The sequence below is a fragment of the Panthera onca genome, chromosome C1 (genome assembly GCF_046562875.1).
Source record: "Panthera onca isolate mPanOnc1 chromosome C1, mPanOnc1 haplotype 2, whole genome shotgun sequence".
NCBI classification, from domain to species: domain Eukaryota; kingdom Metazoa; phylum Chordata; class Mammalia; order Carnivora; family Felidae; genus Panthera; species Panthera onca.
Window position 1 is genome coordinate 188318834 of NC_138346.1, and position 19819 is coordinate 188338652.

Genomic DNA, 19819 nt, shown 5'->3' on the forward strand with positions numbered 1-19819 from the left:
CTACTATCTACTATCGGCCGGGGATGCTTTGGTTCGCGAGTCAGTTTCCGCCTTAAATTCAGTCTACGGATGAAGGCAGAAATTTAAACACCCAACACTCCACAAATACTCCAGCTCTGCAAAAGCACAAAGCATTTTGGGAGTGGAGGTGATAAGGTGGAATGCTGACTCCAGGAGCAAGGTTTATGGAAAAGCCTAGCGGCAAGAAGATAGGGGTCTGGGAGAATAGAAGTAAAGTAGTTGAGAAAGACTAGAATGAAAAATTGGGTTATAGAGGTAGGCAGGTTCAAATTAGTAACATTTTATTTGAAATTATCCTAGGGGTAATAGTGGAAAGGGTAGTTTTAGAATTGTCAGTAGGGAGTGGAAGATTTTTTTTTTTAAGGCTACTGAGTGTGGAGAATGGGTTGTAGAGGGGTGAGAATGGAAGTAGAGAGACAGCAAGCTAGTGCAGTAGTCCTTACCCCAGCAGTATCATCTAGCCTGTCACTTCCACCTCCTAAAGGCCTCCCGAATCAGAATCGGTCATAAATATCTCTCAATGCCAAACCAGAGTCTCTTCATTGCTACTGCCATGACACTAGTGTAGGCAATCATCTATTGCTTACAGCAGAGGTAGGCAAACGTTTTCTCTAAGGGCCAGATAGCAAATATTTTAAGCTTTGTACACCAGACAGTTCTCTCAGCTGCTCAACTTTAGAGCCTGAAAGCGGCCAATCAATAAACAAGTGCACCTGTGTTCCAAGAAAACTTTATTTATGGACACTGAAATTTGAATTTCATATTTTTACATGTCACAAAATAGTCTTGTTTCAACTATTTAAGCATTTAAAAAAGCATTCTTATTCTTAGCTTATGAGCCACTGAAAAACAGGGAATGTGATCTGACCTGCCAACTAGTTTGCTGACCCCTCTCTTTAGAGTGCTGCTGTGGCCTCCTAGCCAGTCTCTACCTCTTTCTTTCTCTAACATTCTCCACCATGACATCCAGAGTGTTCTTTTGAAAACATCCCATCATGACAGTCTTACTTAAAATCTTTCAGTGACTACTACTGTCTAAATTCCTTATTGTGATTTACAGGACTCTGTAGGACTTCTCTAAACTTACCTCCTGACACTTCTTTCACATTCCTTGTTCAACCTTCCTGGTGATCTTTTAGACATTGCTTCCTTTAAGCTATCACATACTATTCCCTCTACTTATAACATTCTTCCTTTCTCCCTTCTTTTGCTTGCTTAACTCATCATCCTTTGAGTCTTGCCTCAAATGTTACTTCACTAGGAAACCCTCCTATCCTAACACACTGTATTGCATGAATTAAATCTTCCTTTCCTCAGACTATGAGTTCCTGAGCATCTGGCCTAGTACCAGACACACAATATCTTAAGAAATCTGTTATATGAATAACGTGGTACAGAAAATGGATTGGAGGAGGTACTGGCAGTAGAGAGGTCATCTGGGCAGGTGAAGAAGGCTTGCAGCAACAATATGTATGGAGAGAATAGGTGGATTCTAGAACTGCTACTCATCTGTTCCAGCTCCAGATAACTTTTTAAAAAAATTAATTTATTCTGAGAGAGAGAAAGCACGAGCAGGGGAGGGGCAGAGAGAGGAGAGGAGAGAGAATAGCAAGCAGGCTGGGCCCCATCAGCACAGAGCCCAATGCATGCCTCCAACTCCTGAACTGTGAGATCATGACCTGCGCCAAAATCAAGAGTGCTTAACTGAGCTACCCAGGTGCCCCAGATCCAGATAACTTTTGACTGTTAAAAAGAAAATGTTTTCTCAAAAGGCAGTTCTGTCAACATTGGGGACCTTTAAAAGTGTGCCCTTTGGCTTGAGACTTTTTCCCCAAGGTAGAGTTACAAAGACAGATTGAACAATGGGACTAGCACCTCTGCCAATAAAGAGCAACCTTCTCTATGTAACTGCTTTGAAGGGATGGCTCCTCAGCAGAAATCTAAATTCTGTAACATTTTTCTTTAAAATGTTACCTAAAAGTATCATTACTTACTTATTCAATTATTTCACTAAGCTCTCTCTTCCTGCTCAAAGAGCATAAAGATGAGTTATTTAAGAAACTAGTTTCCTTGTAGCCACCTCCATACCACTGCCAAAATAGTACTGAAGCACTAGAGGATAAAGAATTCATGTCAAAATTCAACCCCTTTTCCAAGGTGGGAGCTTTCCACTCCAGTTTTGCTAGACCCATGCCACACTGCCCAGCATGGTGACCACAGTGTAGACAATCCCAGTGCCTACGTTTAAGTGGTGTGAAAGGTAAGAGAGTTCATTTCAAGAATCTCTTTTGCAAAATAACATACACCTTGTCCTCTATCTCTAACAGACTCTGGCCCAAGAACATAGTTCCTCTTCCTAGAAAGCCCCTTCCACCCTTATCTCCTGGCTAATTCCAACCAATCCATCAATACTTACCACAAATGTTACCTCTTCCTTTCACACCTCCCCCTGCCCGCACCCTCTTCCCCCAACCCCCTGCCCACTCCAGCATCTTGTACATAGCATTCATGCAACAGGTCTTTCTTGAGCACTTACTAGGTACTAGATACCTCTTCTAGGTGTGGGGACATAGCAGTAAAACAAAGCAAAACGACCGAATTTCCTGCCCCCCTAAGGGCTCACATTCTAATACCACACTGAATCGAAATGTGCCTATCTCCTGTCACAAGCAAGGGCCACATCCTACTCATCTTGCGGCTCCTGTGCCCAGGACAGAGCCTGACCTAGAATGCAGGTGCCAAGTGTAACAATTCAGTTTAATGGCCCATCAAAAGAACGTCAGCTTAGGATCCCAGCAGCTCATCCTCCTTACTCTCTAATTCCACCTTGTCTAGTTAAAGATCTCTCCTCTGCTAGGTCAGTCCTTCCTTCCCTTTGCTCCCTGAACCCGGTTTACCTAGCTACAGAGAGTTGCAAATATCTGTACTGTAGGGCCCTTACACCAGCTCCCTTGGACCCTAATACACTGAAATGGCACTTTTAACCAGGTTCTCTTCTGTCATAGAATTCAGCTCCGTGCTACCTCTGCCACTGCCAGGAGGTGAATCATCCCTGCCCATGAGCCAAGAGAGAAAAAGTAGGAATGGGATAGCATAGAAACTGCCTCTTGAAAGCAACACTATGGAACTCCCTTTAGCTCCTGAACATTATGCTCAGTAGGATCTTTCTATGTTGGGCTAGGTCCTTTCAAGATAAGCATTTTCCAAGGCATGTTATTGTTTACAAATTACCTTCCTATCCATTCTCGTATTTGACCCTCTCAACAGTGTTATGAAGTACATACGTATTATTATCCCCATTTTACAGAGGAGAAAACTGGGGCTATGAAAGGGGAAGAAAAGTTCTCAAGACCTCTGTTGTTTATAAAATGACCCCAGATTGAAACAAAGATTTTTGAGTAAATTATTCCCAATTCCTCATGATCAAGACACATTCTACCAAATGGTCTCCCATCCAAAACTATCCCAAGTTAGCGACCCTTTTCCCACAGGTTCTAGAACCAACCAAACCGAACCTACTGGGAATATCCTTGGAATAACTAGTGCTTCTAGCCCCGAGGCTTTACCGTCTTTGCCCAGCAGCTGGAGCCTGAGGGGGGACTGCTACAACTGCTTGCAGATCTGAGGCGTCACCTAGTCACAGCCACAGTTGGGGTCTGGTCCCCGCTAGCCTCTGTCAAGGGCCAGTCTTCCCAGCTGAAGCTAAAGCGTGAGGAGACAGTCTGTTATTACAACCATTTAAAAACAACACGTGTACAAAAACAAAAAAAAAAAACAAACAAACCACTTTATTTACAGTTGAAAACTTAAGCAGAAAATCTTGGGTTCTGAATCTGTGACACTTCCAAGGTCTCTTGATCAAAAAGGGCAGCAGCAGGCAGGGAAGCAAACACAGGGGCCAATCCAGATTATCTTACTCAAGAGCGTCACCCAGAGCAAGGGAAGGCCTACAATGGCAGAGACATGGAAGTCTGTTAGGGATGGAAGAGATAAGCAGCTCAGAGGCACTGGAAGGGGACTTTCATGAGAGACAACACCCCCGGCTCTTCTCTACACTCCTAATCTTCTTTTCCCAAAAGAGCAGAACTGGTCTCTTGCCCTAGGTCAGACCTTTGGTTTCCCAGGGTAAAGTTGAGAGGTATATTACAGAAGAACCAAGAAGAAAGAAACTAACATTTATGGCCACACATATCATCGCATTTATTTACCCTTCAGAACCTCTGTGCAGTATATATTGCCTGTAGTTAAGTAAAGGAGAAAACTAGAGTCCCAAGGGGTTTAATGGTTTGACAGTGATGGAGCTTCCTGGTCTACTTGGCTCCAAAGTCTGTGTACTTTTTGCCAGACCTTGACGGCTCTCCGTGGAACTCTAGAACAAAGAGAAATCCTTCCTCCTTGCAGGTTTTGGTCCCAGGGTTATAGAGAAAGTAAAGTCACACCCTCTGTTTATGGCCTTGGAGTTAGCTTTACTAAAAGAACAGAATGAGTACACTCAGAAACTATGGTCTCCCTCTCCCTAAACATAGCCACACCCCTTTTCCTCCAGGGGACAGTGAGTCCTGGTGTCATACTGCAGGCTCAGACAGAAGTGTAACCCTGGGCCCCCAAGCAGAATGTACAAAACTGCATAAATGTGCTTTGTAAGTTCCATGGTGCTCCAGGATCTAAGCTGTATTGTAGACCAGGCACTGTGTTTGTTAGTCAGCATGGTCTCTGCCTCAAGGAGTTCTGTCTAGAGAAAACCAAGTGAACACATTTGTGATATGCTGCATTAAATGCTGTGTAGAGAGATGAATCAAGTGCTGTGGGAGCACCGAGGAAGGCGCCGTTGCCTGGGCCTAGACCTGGGAGGAGATGGAGTAACCAGGGAGTGACTGACACACTGATATCAGCCACATGTTCCTCGGAGCAGCTGAGAGGAAGGAGGATTTGTTAAAACTATGCATATACAGTATATATTTCTCTTATAAGATACATGCTCAATATAGAAATTTCAAGCATATACACGATAGTAGGAGCAACGGGAAGAAAGGACTCTGCTATCTCTACATTGCAGAAGTAACCATTACTAACAGTTGGCTATATGTCACAACAGTAATTTCTGAAAGAGTTACTCAAATGTACTAAATCTTGACTTTGTCACTTAATGTACCCTAGAAATCTGCCAACACATACACATCTACCTTTAAGGCTATGTAGTATTTTGCTGATGTGGTGTACCTCAATGTGTGAGACCTGATTACGAGGCTGGGAGCTCTGCCTTTGTACTGGATCGAACTGGAATAGAGCCATTTTCCCCTCCCCTCCCTTTTTTAGCTGGCAGGGCATCTGTCTTTCAGGGCAGGGAACAAACAGTGTCACAAACCCAGCAGGCATGCAAATATTTGCTGCCAAATCTCTGGAGCTCCCTAGACCCGTATTTTCATGTGGAACCTGTTCTCTGGCCTGGACTGCTGCAGTGGACACCTCCCTGGCCTCAGCTTATCCTCCACATGGCTGCCAGAATCATCTTCAGAATAAGGAAGTTCAATCCCCAAGTTTTCCTGCTCAAAATCCTCCAGTGGCTCCTCTTGGCCTGGTTCTTTTTGGAGGGCCAGGCTCCCTTCTGAGAATCTGGGGAGTACAAAAGACTCTCACCCCCGGGGGAAAAAGGTGCATACTGTCTAAAGCCTACCTCAGGATAACATATGAATGTCTCAGACTGCACTGGTTCTCACGAGTGGCCCTGGCCTCCACCCGCCTTACCTCTTACCCTTTGCTTTTCTTTCATACCTTCCTGCTTTGGCCATATGGAATTATTAGCAGTGTCCCTTACACTTTGCCCGTGCTGTTCCCTCTGCCTGGAATGCCTTCCCATTTTAGCCACCCGAGACATTCTCTTCTTTCCTGTACTCAGCCAAAGCATCGTCTCTTCTGTAGTCTTCCCAAACCACTCCAGGCAGACACAGACATTCTGGCTTCCCTGACTTTTTCCAGTCCGGTGCTTTACTCTACTGTAATTGTCAGTTTCCTCAAGAGACTGTGAGTTCCCTGAAGACAGGAACTGGGCTTTTCATATTTGCAGCCTCATATGCAGCATGAGACCCATCTCAATTAAGTAGTGCTTAGTTGTGGAAGGAATGAAGGACCAGTCTGTGTGCCACCAACATGTCTTTCATAACCTTCCTCTACAGTAACACATCACATCGACAGGTAATCCCAGGAGCTGGGGGACGGTGTGTCCTAAAGCTCAGTAATTCCAACAGCACCATCACCAGTGTCCTCATAACCATCATCCACAAGTACAATTAATTTTTAACATAATCACAACTTTAATAATGCCTTATTGTAAGTTATAATAACTGTAAAATTATGTGTTGCGCTAATTATGTATTCTTTCTAAGATGCAAATGCTAAAAGATATTCATCACAGGACTACCTAAAGCAGTGTTACCCACATTTCTCTGATAAGAAGCATCTGAGGTGCTTGTTACAAACACAGCATCCAGGATCCTAACTCAAACTCATTCACTCAAACTCTCCAGGGGAGGGATCTGGGAATTAGTAGGTTTAACAAATGCCCCCGAGTGATTGGATTCTTAGGGAAATTTGGGAAACGACAGAAGAAAGCTATCTACACCTTGCTACAGGCCCCAGATTTGTGGATAACTGGAAGGGCAACAATTCAGACTAGCTGGGCTGCCAGAGCCCACAGCCACTCTCTATTCCAAGAGACGCTCTGGCTTTCAAAACAGAGGTTCCACCAGCCCTCAAGTGGTTGTAAGTAGCAAAGAACCCAGTTCAGACTAGAGCAGAGGAACCCTGAGGGCCAAGGTTCACTTATGTATACCTAACCAAATTCCTCACAAAAAGCTTTCACAGGACCCATGGAGATTAAAAAAACCATGGTTTCTACATCTAGAGTTGTACAGAAACTTCATCCTCACCAAAACCAAAGTCAGGACCCTAAGGCAAAACACAGAAGTTCTAGAAGGAAGTGCTTCCTAGGGAAGTACTGCTGATTAAATCACTGTACCTGTCTTCTATCTCCGTCCCATCTTCTTTTATTTCCAGTGCATAGGCACAAGGCCCCACATGCATGATTAGGTGATACTTTGATTTGAAGGCAGTAGATTCCTGCTGGACCAGGGCCACCAAGAGAGGATCTCCTGGGTCTTTTCTGACTGGAATATGGTGGCTTCTCAATGAGAAAGCAGGCTCTGTTATTCCACTATCGCCTTGCCACTCAAAGTCAGCATCAGCATCTCCCAAGTGCTAGTTAGAAATGCAAAATCTCTGGCCCCATCTAGACCCACTGAACCAGAACCAGCATTTTAACAAGATCTCCTGGTGATTTGTAAGTACAGTAAAGTTTGAGAAGTACTGTTCAGCAGGGCTTGAAAACAGTCTCTGTATTGGCTGTCAACCATTATCCTGCCCAAACAACCTGGGAGAGCTGAAACACTCCCATGGGAATTAGAGATGCTTATAATTTTAACAGCTAGGAAGGTAAATAATGGGATGATACTCCCATACACCCTGGGGAATTAATCTCTACTTTTCCTTACTTTCTCCCACATCACATTACTTAGAAACCCAAAGCACCTAGATTCCCTAACACCTTAAAACTCATGATAAGGATTTTTGGTAAAGTTAAATGAGATCATTCAAGTTCTCAGCTCAATATCTGAGCACAAGAAGAATAAATAAATGATAGAAGATGTAATAAATGATAACTGCTATTATTATATTGCCCCTAAGTATTAACTATGAAAGATTCAATTCTGAGCAAGTCAGGGGTAGGAGACTGAATTGGAGGTACTATATTTAAATTTAATTAAAATTAAATAAAATAAAAAATTCAGCCCTTCAGTCACATCAGCCACATTTCAAGTGCTCAACTGTCACATGTGGCTGGAAGCTGCATGATGGACAGCACAAACACAGAACATTTCCACCACCACAGAGAGGACTTTCTATTGGACAGTTCTGGTCTAGAAGCCTCTGGAACATCAAATGGCCCCTGTGGGATTTGTTCTGCTTGGGTTGCAGGCTGGGAAGAGAGGCTTCCATGGGGGCAAAGGTTTACACGCCCTTTGTTATTAAGGGATGAGGAGGGGAGGGTTGTGAGCACCACCCTCAGAAATCAAACCCCCAACAAGGACTGCCACTAACTTTCTGTAAGGGACTCAGAAAAACACAGAAAAAAGGCCCCAAACAAAAAATTTCTAAACTTTATTCTTTTTTTTTTTTAATGTTTTATTTATTTTTGAGACAGACAGGGATGAGCATGAGCAGGGGAGGGGCAGAGAGAGAGAGAGAGGGAGGGAGACACAGAATCTGAAGCAGGCTCCAGGCTCTGAGCTGTTAGCACAGAGCCCAATGAGAGGCTCGAACTCACAGACTGTGAGATCATGACCTGAGCTGAAGTCAGACACTTAACTGACTGAGCCACCCAGGCACCCCTAAACTTTATTCTTTTCATCTCTGTCCTCCAGTAGTGATCAGTGGTCAATCCTTAAAAGGAAAAGGACCTGGTAGCTTAACTTAGGTTCAGCAAAGAAATAAGTGGGATTAGGAGGGAAATGCCAGCCACTACTGAAGGGGGACACCAGGTTGAGAGCTAGGGACCTCTAGTACTGATAGGAGAGACAGCTCAGGGTGTTGCCTGTGCCTGAGAAGGGACCATCTGGCTGGACAAGAGAGAGGACCACGTGCAGCTTCTAGCACACACTGGTGCACGCCTGCCAGCATTTGCTAACACCAGTTCCCTGCCTAAAATGCCTGACATTCTCCCTCTCTATTAACTCATGTAGTAAATTTTTAATAAATGCCTGCAAGTGCCAGATGCTATGAACACAAATTAAGTCACATAAAGAGGTATGTACAGTCATTAAAATGATCTGACATTTGACTACATCTCCATTCAGGAAAAAAAAAGGCAGAGAAAAGAAAAATAAATTCTAGATAATTTAACTATATAAATAAAATCATAGAAATATTAGAAAAAATACAAAAGACATTATGATTTGAGATACTAAGGACCTTCTTAAATAAGACACAACCACAAAAGCCATAAGAGAAAAGACTGATAATTTTGACCCCATCAAAATTTAGAACTTCTGTTTAACAAAGATGATCACCAAAGTTAAAATAAGCAACACAATGTTAGTTTTTTGCTTAAAATACATTCTGGACAGAAGAGTCACGACATATAAAATAAAGAACAAAGACTCAGAATTTGTAACTATTCAAATCCTAAGAAAAGGGTAAAAAAAGCTATATGCTACAAACATAGTATATTGTCAGGTTTTCTTTTTTTAAGTTTATTTAGAGAGAGCGAGCGAGCAGGAGAGGAGCAGAGAAAGAGAATCCCAAGCAGGTTCCACACTCATGAAGTGTGAGATCATGACCTGAACCAAAATCAAGAGTTGGACGCTTAACCGGCTAAGCCACCCAGGTGCCCATTTTTAATTTTATTTTTATTATTATTATTTTTTAATGTTTTATTTATTCTTGAGAGAAAGAGAGACAGAGCATGAATGAGGGAAGGGCACAGCGAGAGAGGGAGACACAGAATCCGAAGCAGACTCCAAGCTCTGAGCTCTCAGCACAGCCTGACATGGGGCTTGAACTCACAAGCCTTGTGATCATGACCCGAGCCGAAGTCGGACGCCTAACTGACTGAGCCACCCAGGTGCCCCTAACTTTTTTAATGTTTATTTATTTACTGTTTTTCAGGTTGATACTTTGTAAACCGCAAAGTGGTAGGAGGAAAATGCCCTAATAACCCTTTCTCTTTAGATCCTTACAATGAGCCTAAGAGATAGATATTATCTCCATTTGACAGATGAGGAAACAGGCTCAGAGAAGGGAAGGGATTTCCCTAAGGTCACAGAGAGAGGAAATGGGCTCAATCCCCAAGTTTTCAAGTCTAAAGTTCTTTCCCCTAGACGGTGCTGACTTCACTAGGGACTCCTAACCAGGAGGAGAAAGACACACGTACCTGATCAGTCTCGCTCTGGACTACATCTCCCCACACTGTGAGATCACCACAGGTAGCTTGGGCTTATTGTTGGGGCCTGTGGGAACATTCTAGGAGAGAAAGCATGGTGGAGATTCATCGACTTACACATGCACTTACACATAAACATTTACTGACGCCTGCCAGCCCCTGTACTAAGGACCGAGGACTCAGAGACTGAAATGGTAACCGTCCATGCATGTCCTAGCAGAAGGGTATAGATAATCCAGATCAAAAAGAAAATGTACAACATTTTTAAAAAATAGCAAACCTATGACATATAACACTGTAATAAGTTATAAGAGGGAGTTTATACAACAGGGCAGAGAAAGCAACTAAAGTGCTGCTTAAACAGGTCAGGGAAGGATTCACACAAGAGAGGACATTCGAGCTGGGCCTAGAAGGACGAATGGGATCCCACCAGGAGGAAAAGAAAGAAAAAGAGCATTCCAGTGGCAGAAAGAGCACGAGCAAACGTTCAGGGGCAGAAAGCAACAAGAGGCAGGAATGTGTATTGCATATTTAGAGAAGAGCTAGTGGCCTAACGTGACTAGAACATGGAGGCAGCAGTGGCAGAAGAGGCTGTGGAGAGATAGCGGGGACCAGGTCATGAAGGATCTTGAATTCAATGCTGAGTAGGACTTTATCAAATAGGTGAAGGGGCCACCAGAGGCCGAACCTCAGTGTCCACTAGAGGCAAACTTACAGGCCAAGATAACAGAGGTGGGGGTCCTTTACTCCTGTACTCCCTCCCCCTTCCTGAGGAAGCCCATGCAACTGGAGGCAGTAAACACTGGACCTAACACACTGGAGCCATCTCCTGGCTCTCCAGCCCCTCCACACTAGTCAGGTGCTACCGGACCAGAATGGGCAAGAGAGGAAATCAAAATAGGACTCACCTCAATCTTTCGCATCACTAGAAGTCCATCGATGATTTTTCCTGTGGGAAGAGTATGAGCTGGACTTTATTACTCTCATTTGCAGAGTATTTTCCAGCTTGCAATGTCCACTCTTATCTATCATCTCATTTGATCTTCATACGACCATCTGAAAATTGGGACTTGATGGAAGTGAAATGATTTGCCCGAGGTGACACTTCATAAGGAGCAGAGTACTAGGTCTGAGCGATTGCAAAGCCCCACTGTACCACGCTGCCTCTGTAGGACATTTCTCAAGTGATACCATCCGGGTCCACCCCAGACATACGTATCACCCAAGTGGTTGCATTCGACATCACACAGCCCTCTGCTCTTCCCTCTAGCTCTCTCCACCTCCCATCACTTCCGCCTTCCCTGCTACTGCCAGAGCAGTTACACCAGGTGGGCACTCTCGGTACTGGAGTCTGGGGGCTGGCTCCTTTGGACGTCCCACTCTGGGTGAATGGGGCCTGGACTCCAGGACAGGAATAGGACTCACCAAATACTACGTGCTTCCCATCCAGCCAATCACATTTAGAGCAGGTGATGAAGAACTGGCAGCCATTTGTACTGGGACCACTGTTTGCCTGACAGAAACCAAATATACCTTCAGTGAGTTTTCCTGGCCATGCTAGCCGAAGGGTGAGATTCCCCCAAAGAGCCTATAGCCCTGATTCCTTTCTTTCAGCAAACCTTACTGAATATCTACTATAAGCCAGTTCCTGAGCTAGGATCCAAGGATACCGAGATAAATAGGATACACAATATCTGCCGTCAAGGAGCCAGATTCTTGAATAAATGTACAATTCCCCTGCAGTGTGAATTTTTATTAAAGGAACAATTGTTCATGGGGCCCAATTTGCTGTATTTAATCCAATACTGGTTAGAACTGGATTACAGTTATAAATTAGATACCAGTGAGAAAAAGCCTGTTGCCTATGCCATAAACTGAATAGCTTTGTACTGCATCATAACAATGGTAATAAAGAAGTTTAAGAAAGTGCGAGAAGTTGCTACACTAGTGCTGTGCTAGGAAAAAAAGACTACATGTAATCAATGATGTTTGCAGCACTGGAAATGATTAGATAGGTCACTAGCAGTAATTGGATGCTTAATGGATTTAAATTGGTTGATTCTGTGTTCAACCGTGCAAGAATAAAAATGTGTATGAAATACATTAAAGACACTGTCCAGGGGTACATTCTCATGGGGGATTTTATATTATACTTAGAAATTCCCCATGTGAGCGCTACCTGAGCGGCTCAGTCGGCTGAGGGTGCCTGAGTCAGCAGCAGCAGGAGGGTGCTGTGGAACAAGGGCTAGACTTCCCAGACTCCCAGTTCTTTCCTTTCAATCAAGCTTTCCACCAATCAATCTACCTAAGTAGCTGCTTGCTGTATAAATATTTATTAGCAAACAGGCAGGAAAACAGTCCCATATGTTTTTATAGCTCAGGGGACACGCTCTGCCCTTAGCCACTCGTTTATTCATTCTTTTAGGCAGCATGGCTTACTACTTTTGAGAAGAAGCTCTGGAGCCAGGTGATGACGTAGCTGGAATCCCAGTTCCACCACTGAACGTGTGACCTCAGATTAGTCACATAACCTCCCTGTGGTCCGGTATCCTCATTTGTACCCATTTCAAAGGGATGTTGAGAGGATTAAAACAAATTAATGCAAATAAGGTGCTTGTTGAGTAACTGTCCAATAAATGGTAGCCATCATTCTGATTATCTTTCAGTCATTCATGTTTATTGGTATCTACTCAGCACCTTTCAGTATCAGGTAGCAAGTAAGGCTTGGAGATCAATGAGGCCCTGTCCCTGCCCTTGAGGAACTCATGATTTAGAGGATGGAAACAAAAACAAGGACATTACACGGTATGTGAAAGGACAGCACAACTTCACAAGTGTCAGCCTGAAGGGAGTAGAGACCAATGTTTCCTTCCAGTTTTCTGAGTCCTCCATAGATGCTAACAGGTGGCATGCACCTAGAGGGTTCTAGTCCTCCTGGCAAAGATCCAAGCCCACCTAAACTACTCCTGCAGCATTAACCTGCACTTGCCTGGCCTGGCTGTCTGAAAAAAGGGACTTGCACACTGTTTGCTAGGCTTAGTGTTGCCCAGTTCTCATGGCAGCCTCCTTCCTGGCTTCTCTGCCCCCCAGCTCTCCATTCCCATCTGCCACTCACACTGCAGCCAGGGTCTTCATTCTAAATCACAAAGTTGATCAACCCTCCTCAAAAAAACGTACACCTCTCCATAACCAGTGAACTCAAGTCCACACACTTCGTCCTTATTCTGGCATTTAAAGCCCTTTAGGAGCTAGACCCACCAGTCTCTTCAGTGGTCTCTACTGGCCCTTCCCCCTCCCCATGCACATCCTATGTTCTCATCACCTTCCTCACCTTTGGTCCCTTGACTATGCCACCCTGCCATTTCATGGTCACACAGCTTTGCCTAGGCTATTTGCTCAACTTGAAATGCCATCTGGAATAGAGCTCCTTCCAGAACTCAAAAGCTCTCCCATCTATGAACCTGTGCCTGACCCCTCAAAGTAATTACTCTCATTCCGTGGGGCCCTCACGGTACTTTTACATACCCTAAGGTGCCCTCATCTTAATACACAGTGGCATGAATTACACTATACTGGACTTGTCATTTTGCATGTGTGATTCCCCCATTAGATGTTAAGTGTCACAAGGGCAGGGATCAGGTCTGTATCCTTGTACCCTACCCTGACATGATACAAAGTGGGTGCCGGTAAACCTTCACTTGATAAAGGCCCGTGTAGATAAGTGGAAGGGGAGGCAAGAAGGACAGAAAGTGTGCCTGTAAATATTGGGTCTATTTTGAGAGAGAGTGCCAGGGAAATGGGTGATGAGGGGAGGCAGGGAGGAGATTGGAGAGTGAGAGGGAGGGAAGGTGAGACGGGTAAGAAAAAATGAGGGCAGAGTGAATACGGAGAAGAAGGGGGAGCGATCAGGAGTGGGTAGATGAGGGGGTTAAGTGGGGCAGATAGGGAGCTGAGAAAGGCAAGTGAGATGTGGGAGAGGGGGGTCTAAGCAGGAAGGGGTGCCAGGCCGAGGGAGCGAGAGTGGTCAGCGAGCCCAGAGGAGGACCAGCCAGGAGGCAGCATGAGTGGGAAGTCATCTCGGGACGCCAGGGTGGAGCGCCAAGTGCATGGGCGCCAGGTCCCGACAGCACAGCTGGCTGCACTCCGAGCGGCAGGGCTGAAGGCTGAGCCGCACACCCTCGCTCGAACGAGGTAAGAAAACACACATCAGAATTTCAGTTTTGCCCGCCCCCCCCAAAACTTCCAATGCTGAGGGCCCAGCCCAACCAAGTCAAAGCCGACTGAGGAAGGAGGTAGGTGTGGCAGAGCTGAGTCCTGGGACAAGCAAGACAAGTAAAGAACGAGCTTCCATCCCAAGAGATGGCACCGTGCCTCAAGGGGCGCCCACAGACCCGCTGGCTACAAATCTAACCCAAAACCTTGACTGGCTCTCACTTACCATGGAAAGCAGGCCTGGAGCGGAGTGCCTAAGTTTAAAATTTTCATCTGCAAATGGCCCCCGGTAAATACTGGCGACTCCAGTACCATCTCCCTGAGCAGAGAGAAAGGACGTGTTAGCAAGTGTTGAGTGTTGGGCTCCCCCTCCTTGGGCCCCCTGGAGGAATGCTGCTGTACCGTAGCCAACTTTTTGAAGGTGCACTCTTACTCCTGAAGGTCACTTTGGGAGCCATACCTCTCTGACCCTGTCTTATAATCAAAGCCGGCCCTGTCCCAGGCACCTGCAGCTCACAGACTGGCCGGGGCATCTCACAGATTGGGTAAAACAGGTCACAGCTGGGCCTCTAGAAAGCTCAGTTAAGACAAGGCAGAGTAGGGAACAATAGTATAGTGATCCCATACATAATCCTTGCCACTCCCAAAGACTCTCATGCCTGTTATCAAATAAAATTACCCACTCAAGTGCCACTATCCCTGCTCCCCAAAACTGCAGGTTGATGGGCTCCTGGAAGCCTAGTCTGTATGGACACCACCCTCTTGACCAAAGTTGATTGATCCAGGAGAGCACGCCTAACTAATGCAGGGCCAACTAAAGTTCCTTCTCTGGGAATCATGAAGGACTGATGCTCTCTTTGATGTTGAATGTGTATCATGTAAACCTGGAAGCCAGCAGTGACCATGCTCTGCAAGGTGGACTGGAGAAGAGAAAGAAAAGGCAATACACAGGTGTAGAGAGCACGAGAGAAACAGAGATAAAGGACTGCCTTGGTCCTATGTGGCTTTCCAGTTCTTAGTTCTGTTTCTTCTTAAACTAGCTTAAACCAGCTTTATTTTCATTATCTCTTTGCTCTTCCAGTAACCATGTGGAATAAGCGCTATCATCTTCCTCATTTTTCAAGTGAGCCAACTTATGTCAGGGTAATAAAGCAACTTGACCACAGCCATATTTGCAGTACCTTAAACAGAATCCCTGGGGTCTAAAGCTAATAATGAGAAGGTGCCTGCCAAAACCCAATCTCTTCCAGCCAAAGAATATTGGGTGAATGGTAGAGAGGGAAAGCACCGGCCTAGGGCAGAATCAAAGGGCCCTTATTGGGAAAAAGATTATCAAAGGGTATTAACATAAGCCAAGGAAGGAAGAATCAAAATCAAAATCAAACCTTTATTTGACTAAAAATTATCAATAAAACTAAGCTCTGTATGGTGGAAAGGCCTGGATGTGAGTTCCAGGTCCATCATTTATAAGCTGGGAGAGTCACTTCCCATTACTGAGCTTCAGTTTCCTCAACTATCAAGTGAAGATGAAATCACCTGCTCTTTACAGCGTTGCCACGGAGATCGAATTAAACAGTGTCTGAGAAAAGACCTTGCAATTGATACACAATTATTTAAATGTGAGCTATTATATCTTTAACTCCACATAAATACCTACATATATACAGAAGGAAGAGAAAAACAAGTTCATTTCCAATTTCCCAACAAACCTGGGGGACAGATCAGTTACCACATCGTTCTCTATAATTACACTATCAGTTGCTCTCCAGGAGCCAGAGTAGGGAAAATGACAAAATTAATTTTCAGAGAAAATAATAGAAAGCAACTTAAATCTTTTTACCACAGTGGACTGATCAAAAACTTATCTATTCATAATGGAGTATTAGGTAGCTATTATAAAGAATGACTTGGGGCGCCTGGGTGGCGCAGTCGGTTAAGCGTCCGATTTCAGCCAGGTCACGATCTCGCGGTCCGTGGGTTCGAGCCCCGCGTCAGGCTCTGGGCTGATGGCTCGGAGCCTGGAGCCTGTTTCCGATTCTGTGTCTCCCTCTCTCTCTGCCCCTCCCCCGTTCATGCTCTGTCTCTCTCTGTCCCAAAAATAAATAAATAAAAAATATTAAAAAAAAAAAAAAAAAAAAAAAAGAATGACTTAATGACAAGGGAAAATGTAGACAATTATTAAGTATAAAAAATTAAAATATATACGTGATCTTAAGTCTGTTAAGAATTATATTTGACACACATACACGTGCAATGATGAGACTGGCAAATGTAAACTAAAATGCCAAGAATATATTCCTTGAGAAGTGAGATTCCTTGAGAGATAATTTTGCAATTTTGCAATCAGAAAAAAATTATTAAAACAAAGAAACACATATTCTTGGTCCCACTTTAGAAGGTCTCAATACCTACTTATTCTGCTTCTTGCTCATTCTATTTTTTCTTTCCTAAGAGTGGCTCTGAACAATTGTTTCTTGCTGACACAGCCTCTGGCTGACCAACTGTACTGTCTGATTCTAGAGCTATCAGCAAACGACTAGATGTGCCTGGCAATGATGCCAAGAAGTTGGTCCTGGCCCTCTTAAGACAACATAGCAACACAGGAGCCTAGGGAAGAAAGAAAAGAAGGCAGAGAATAGATTCTTAGCCCTTCTTACCAGCTAACAAAAAAGTATACGGTCACTCAAGCCCTACTACCATCAGTTATGGCCAGGGATTGCAAACTTAAATGCCTACAGAGGCAAGTGACATAAATAAGGAAAGCAGGCGGTAGTGGCTGTGGTGAAATGGCAAGGACACATGCTATTTAAAGGGAGCAGCTACGTGATTCCAAACAATTGTTGCTATGTGAGAAACACAGGCCTAATGCACCTCTATTTTCCCTTCTTTAGAGAGAAAACTCTGGAATTTTCTGGTGAAATTTCCCAGTTTTACAACATCACACACATGAAACAAAGCATATCTGAAAGCCTGATTTGGCCTAAAATCTGCCCCTTTGTAACCTTCCCTAGATAGGAAAGAGACAGGTCTTCAAAAACTCCTAAGAATTAGGGACACCTGGGTGGCTCAGTCTGTTAAGCATCAACTTCAGCTCAGGTCATGATCTCACGGTATGAGTTCAAGCCCTGCATCAGGCTCTGTGCTAACAGCTCAGAGCCTGGAGCCTGCTTCAGATTCTGTGCCTCCCTCTCTCCCTGCCCCTCCCTGCTTGCACTCTGTCTCTCTTTCTCTCTCAAAAATAAAGAAAACATTTTAAAAAGTTAAAAACAAAACAAAAAAACTCCTAAGAGTTAAATAAATATACCTATGAAGGAGAAAGAATGTCTTCCAGATCCAAGAAAATCCCAACATGACTAACCAAATGATATAAATAAGAAAGACCATGCACACAAGAGGTTGGCCAAGGACAAAAGTAGGTTTAAGAAGAAAAGATATGGTTTATTCAACACCTGCCAAGGTCAGAAGAAGGAAATGAGACTTGGTATGAGAGACACAGATAGTCTAGTCAAAAGAAAGACATGTTTCGCAGTGAAAAACTATTCCACCAGGCTCTCCTAGAAAACAGAGGAAATACCCCTCCAGAACAATCTACCTCTGATGCTCTAATTCTTTGTCCACTAATCAGTTTCTGATGAAAAACTCAGCTTTCCAGGCATTGTGATATGAGGAATGGAAGGAAAATGGGGCATAAGAATTTAGCTCACTGGAAAAGGACTTACTGCCATTTAGAAATTAACAAAAAAAAATTTCATCTGATATCTATCGAAGTTTCATGTGACTAACTAGTTTGTGTCTCTCATGGATCATCTGTAGGTGTGCTGGAAAAGTTCAGTTTCTGGCCCTAAAAGGCTAAGATTTGGAAGTCAGTGACTCAATCAAAATGCTGATGTCTATCATCTAATGGTTAAAGAGTAGTAGCCAACAACCCTAAAGGACATTCCTATCACCCCCTCCTCCTTCAAACTTGGCTACTGTTTTCAAGCCTTAAGACTGGGCTCTGTAGTAAAAACAGCAGTAGCAGCAATAACAAAAAAATAATATTCCTATAGGTCTTTGATAGCAAAGGAATAGTACTTACATTAACAAAATCCCCACCCTGAATCATGAAATCCTTTATGACCCTGAAACAGAGAATTAAGGATCCTGAGAGAAGGCTCTGCGGTTTAGAAAAACATTGACTTAGTCATTATACTTTAGATTAACATTGATTTAAAAATAAAATGTTTATCACTTTGGCTTTTAATAAGCCTTCAAATAAGCTTTTGAGTTCACAAAACCATTCCTTCTCAAGATCTAGGAATTATCCTATGGTTTTATTTTCCTCTAAAGAGACTAATCCCCTAAGGAAGTAATTCTAAAAGCCTGTAGGGATGGCTTGCCAAGGACTTACCTGTGGAAGGTGCTCCCTTTGTATCCTATTGGAACCCCATCTTTTCTATAACCAAAAAGAAAGAGACTTGGAATGATGACAGGTAATCATAGGCCTTTCCAGTTTACCCCACACTGGAGCCAAGGGACTCTCCTAAAGGTCAGGAGAACAGAGATAAAGAAGGCAAATAAACTGAAGACAGACCCATGGCGGTATTACCTATTACTGTCACCAATAATCATTCAAGGCCTGCCGGTGGTTCCCCCCCCAAAACCCCACTGCAGCCCTAGGACACGCTTCAGGAGCAAGCAGAGAAACCAACCACGCCTGAGACTTACCTGAATTCTCCAGTGCAGAACTGTCTGAAAGAGAAAAGAGTGAATGATTCAGTCACCATGACATCACAGCTGAGAGCGCCCCTAATATGGGAGGTGGGGGTGGGGTAACATTCGCGCCAGCAAGCCCATCAACTGGCCAGCCGACGTCCAGACACTAAGCATAAAACTAACAGCATATATTGACATGGGAACAGAAAAAACGGTGACTATTCAGACAGAGCGATACAAAGGGGACTCAGATCTCAAGGGCAGTGAGTGGACGGATAGAGGCAGGCAGACGATTCCGCAGACCGGTCCAGCTTCTGCTTGGGTTAATCTGGCAGAGCTGGAGCATCATCTTCTTACCTAAAATTTTCGGCCGTTTTAGGCACAACGTCGGCAAAGAGCTCGATCTTCATGCGGCCAACTTCCTGCAAGCGGCAGGAGACGGTCAGAATGGCCGGCCCAAGACCACCGAGGACTCAACCAGCAGGGAATAGGAGGGTCCAACCCCTCTCTCCCGCTTGCCGCTTGGTCTCTCCCACCTCCGCCTGCATAGTCTATCCTCGCGTGGCGCCCATTCCCTCCCCCATAGGGGCGCTCAAATGTGAAAGACTCCTCCTCTCCCTCCCTCGCCCCCGCCCCGCAGGTCGGTAGGTTCTGGTCCAAGTAATGCTATCTGGCTTCTCGAGTCCGCTTTCCCTGGGTGGGTGAGATCTTCCTGGCTGGCCCCGTGCAGTGTCCCTTGGGCGCGGCGTCTGCCTGGACCTCACCTGGCCGCCAATGCTGACATCAAAGAACACCACAGGATTGACAGGGCTTGAATTTGCCACCGCCATGGCTGCGACCCGGAAGCAGAAGTCGGGGGCGCCGGGTTCCGGTGAACCTGTTCCCCGCTCCGCCAGT

The 19819-nt window shown here is 44.6% G+C and overlaps 1 protein-coding gene across 3 annotated transcripts; it reads right to left on the bottom strand.

The window, feature by feature from the left end:
* Positions 1-3784: 3784 nt before the first annotated feature.
* Positions 3785-19819, bottom strand: PPIH (peptidylprolyl isomerase H). Of its 3 annotated transcripts, none has more exons than XM_060622152.3 (10): positions 19687-19819; positions 19280-19344; positions 18935-18958; positions 18618-18662; positions 18306-18348; positions 14454-14546; positions 11441-11528; positions 10924-10964; positions 10007-10095; positions 3785-3968 (listed from the first exon to the last, which is right to left on the bottom strand). In XM_060622152.3, exons 1-9 carry the CDS (start codon positions 19750-19752, stop codon positions 10027-10029), a joined length of 534 nt encoding a protein of 177 aa, XP_060478135.1. In that variant the 5' UTR covers positions 19753-19819; the 3' UTR covers positions 3785-3968; positions 10007-10026. The 3 variants fall into 3 exon arrangements, with proteins under 3 accessions (XP_060478135.1, XP_060478136.1, XP_060478137.1); XM_060622153.3 differs by having other exon boundaries at positions 3785-3992; XM_060622154.3 differs by lacking the exon at positions 10007-10095.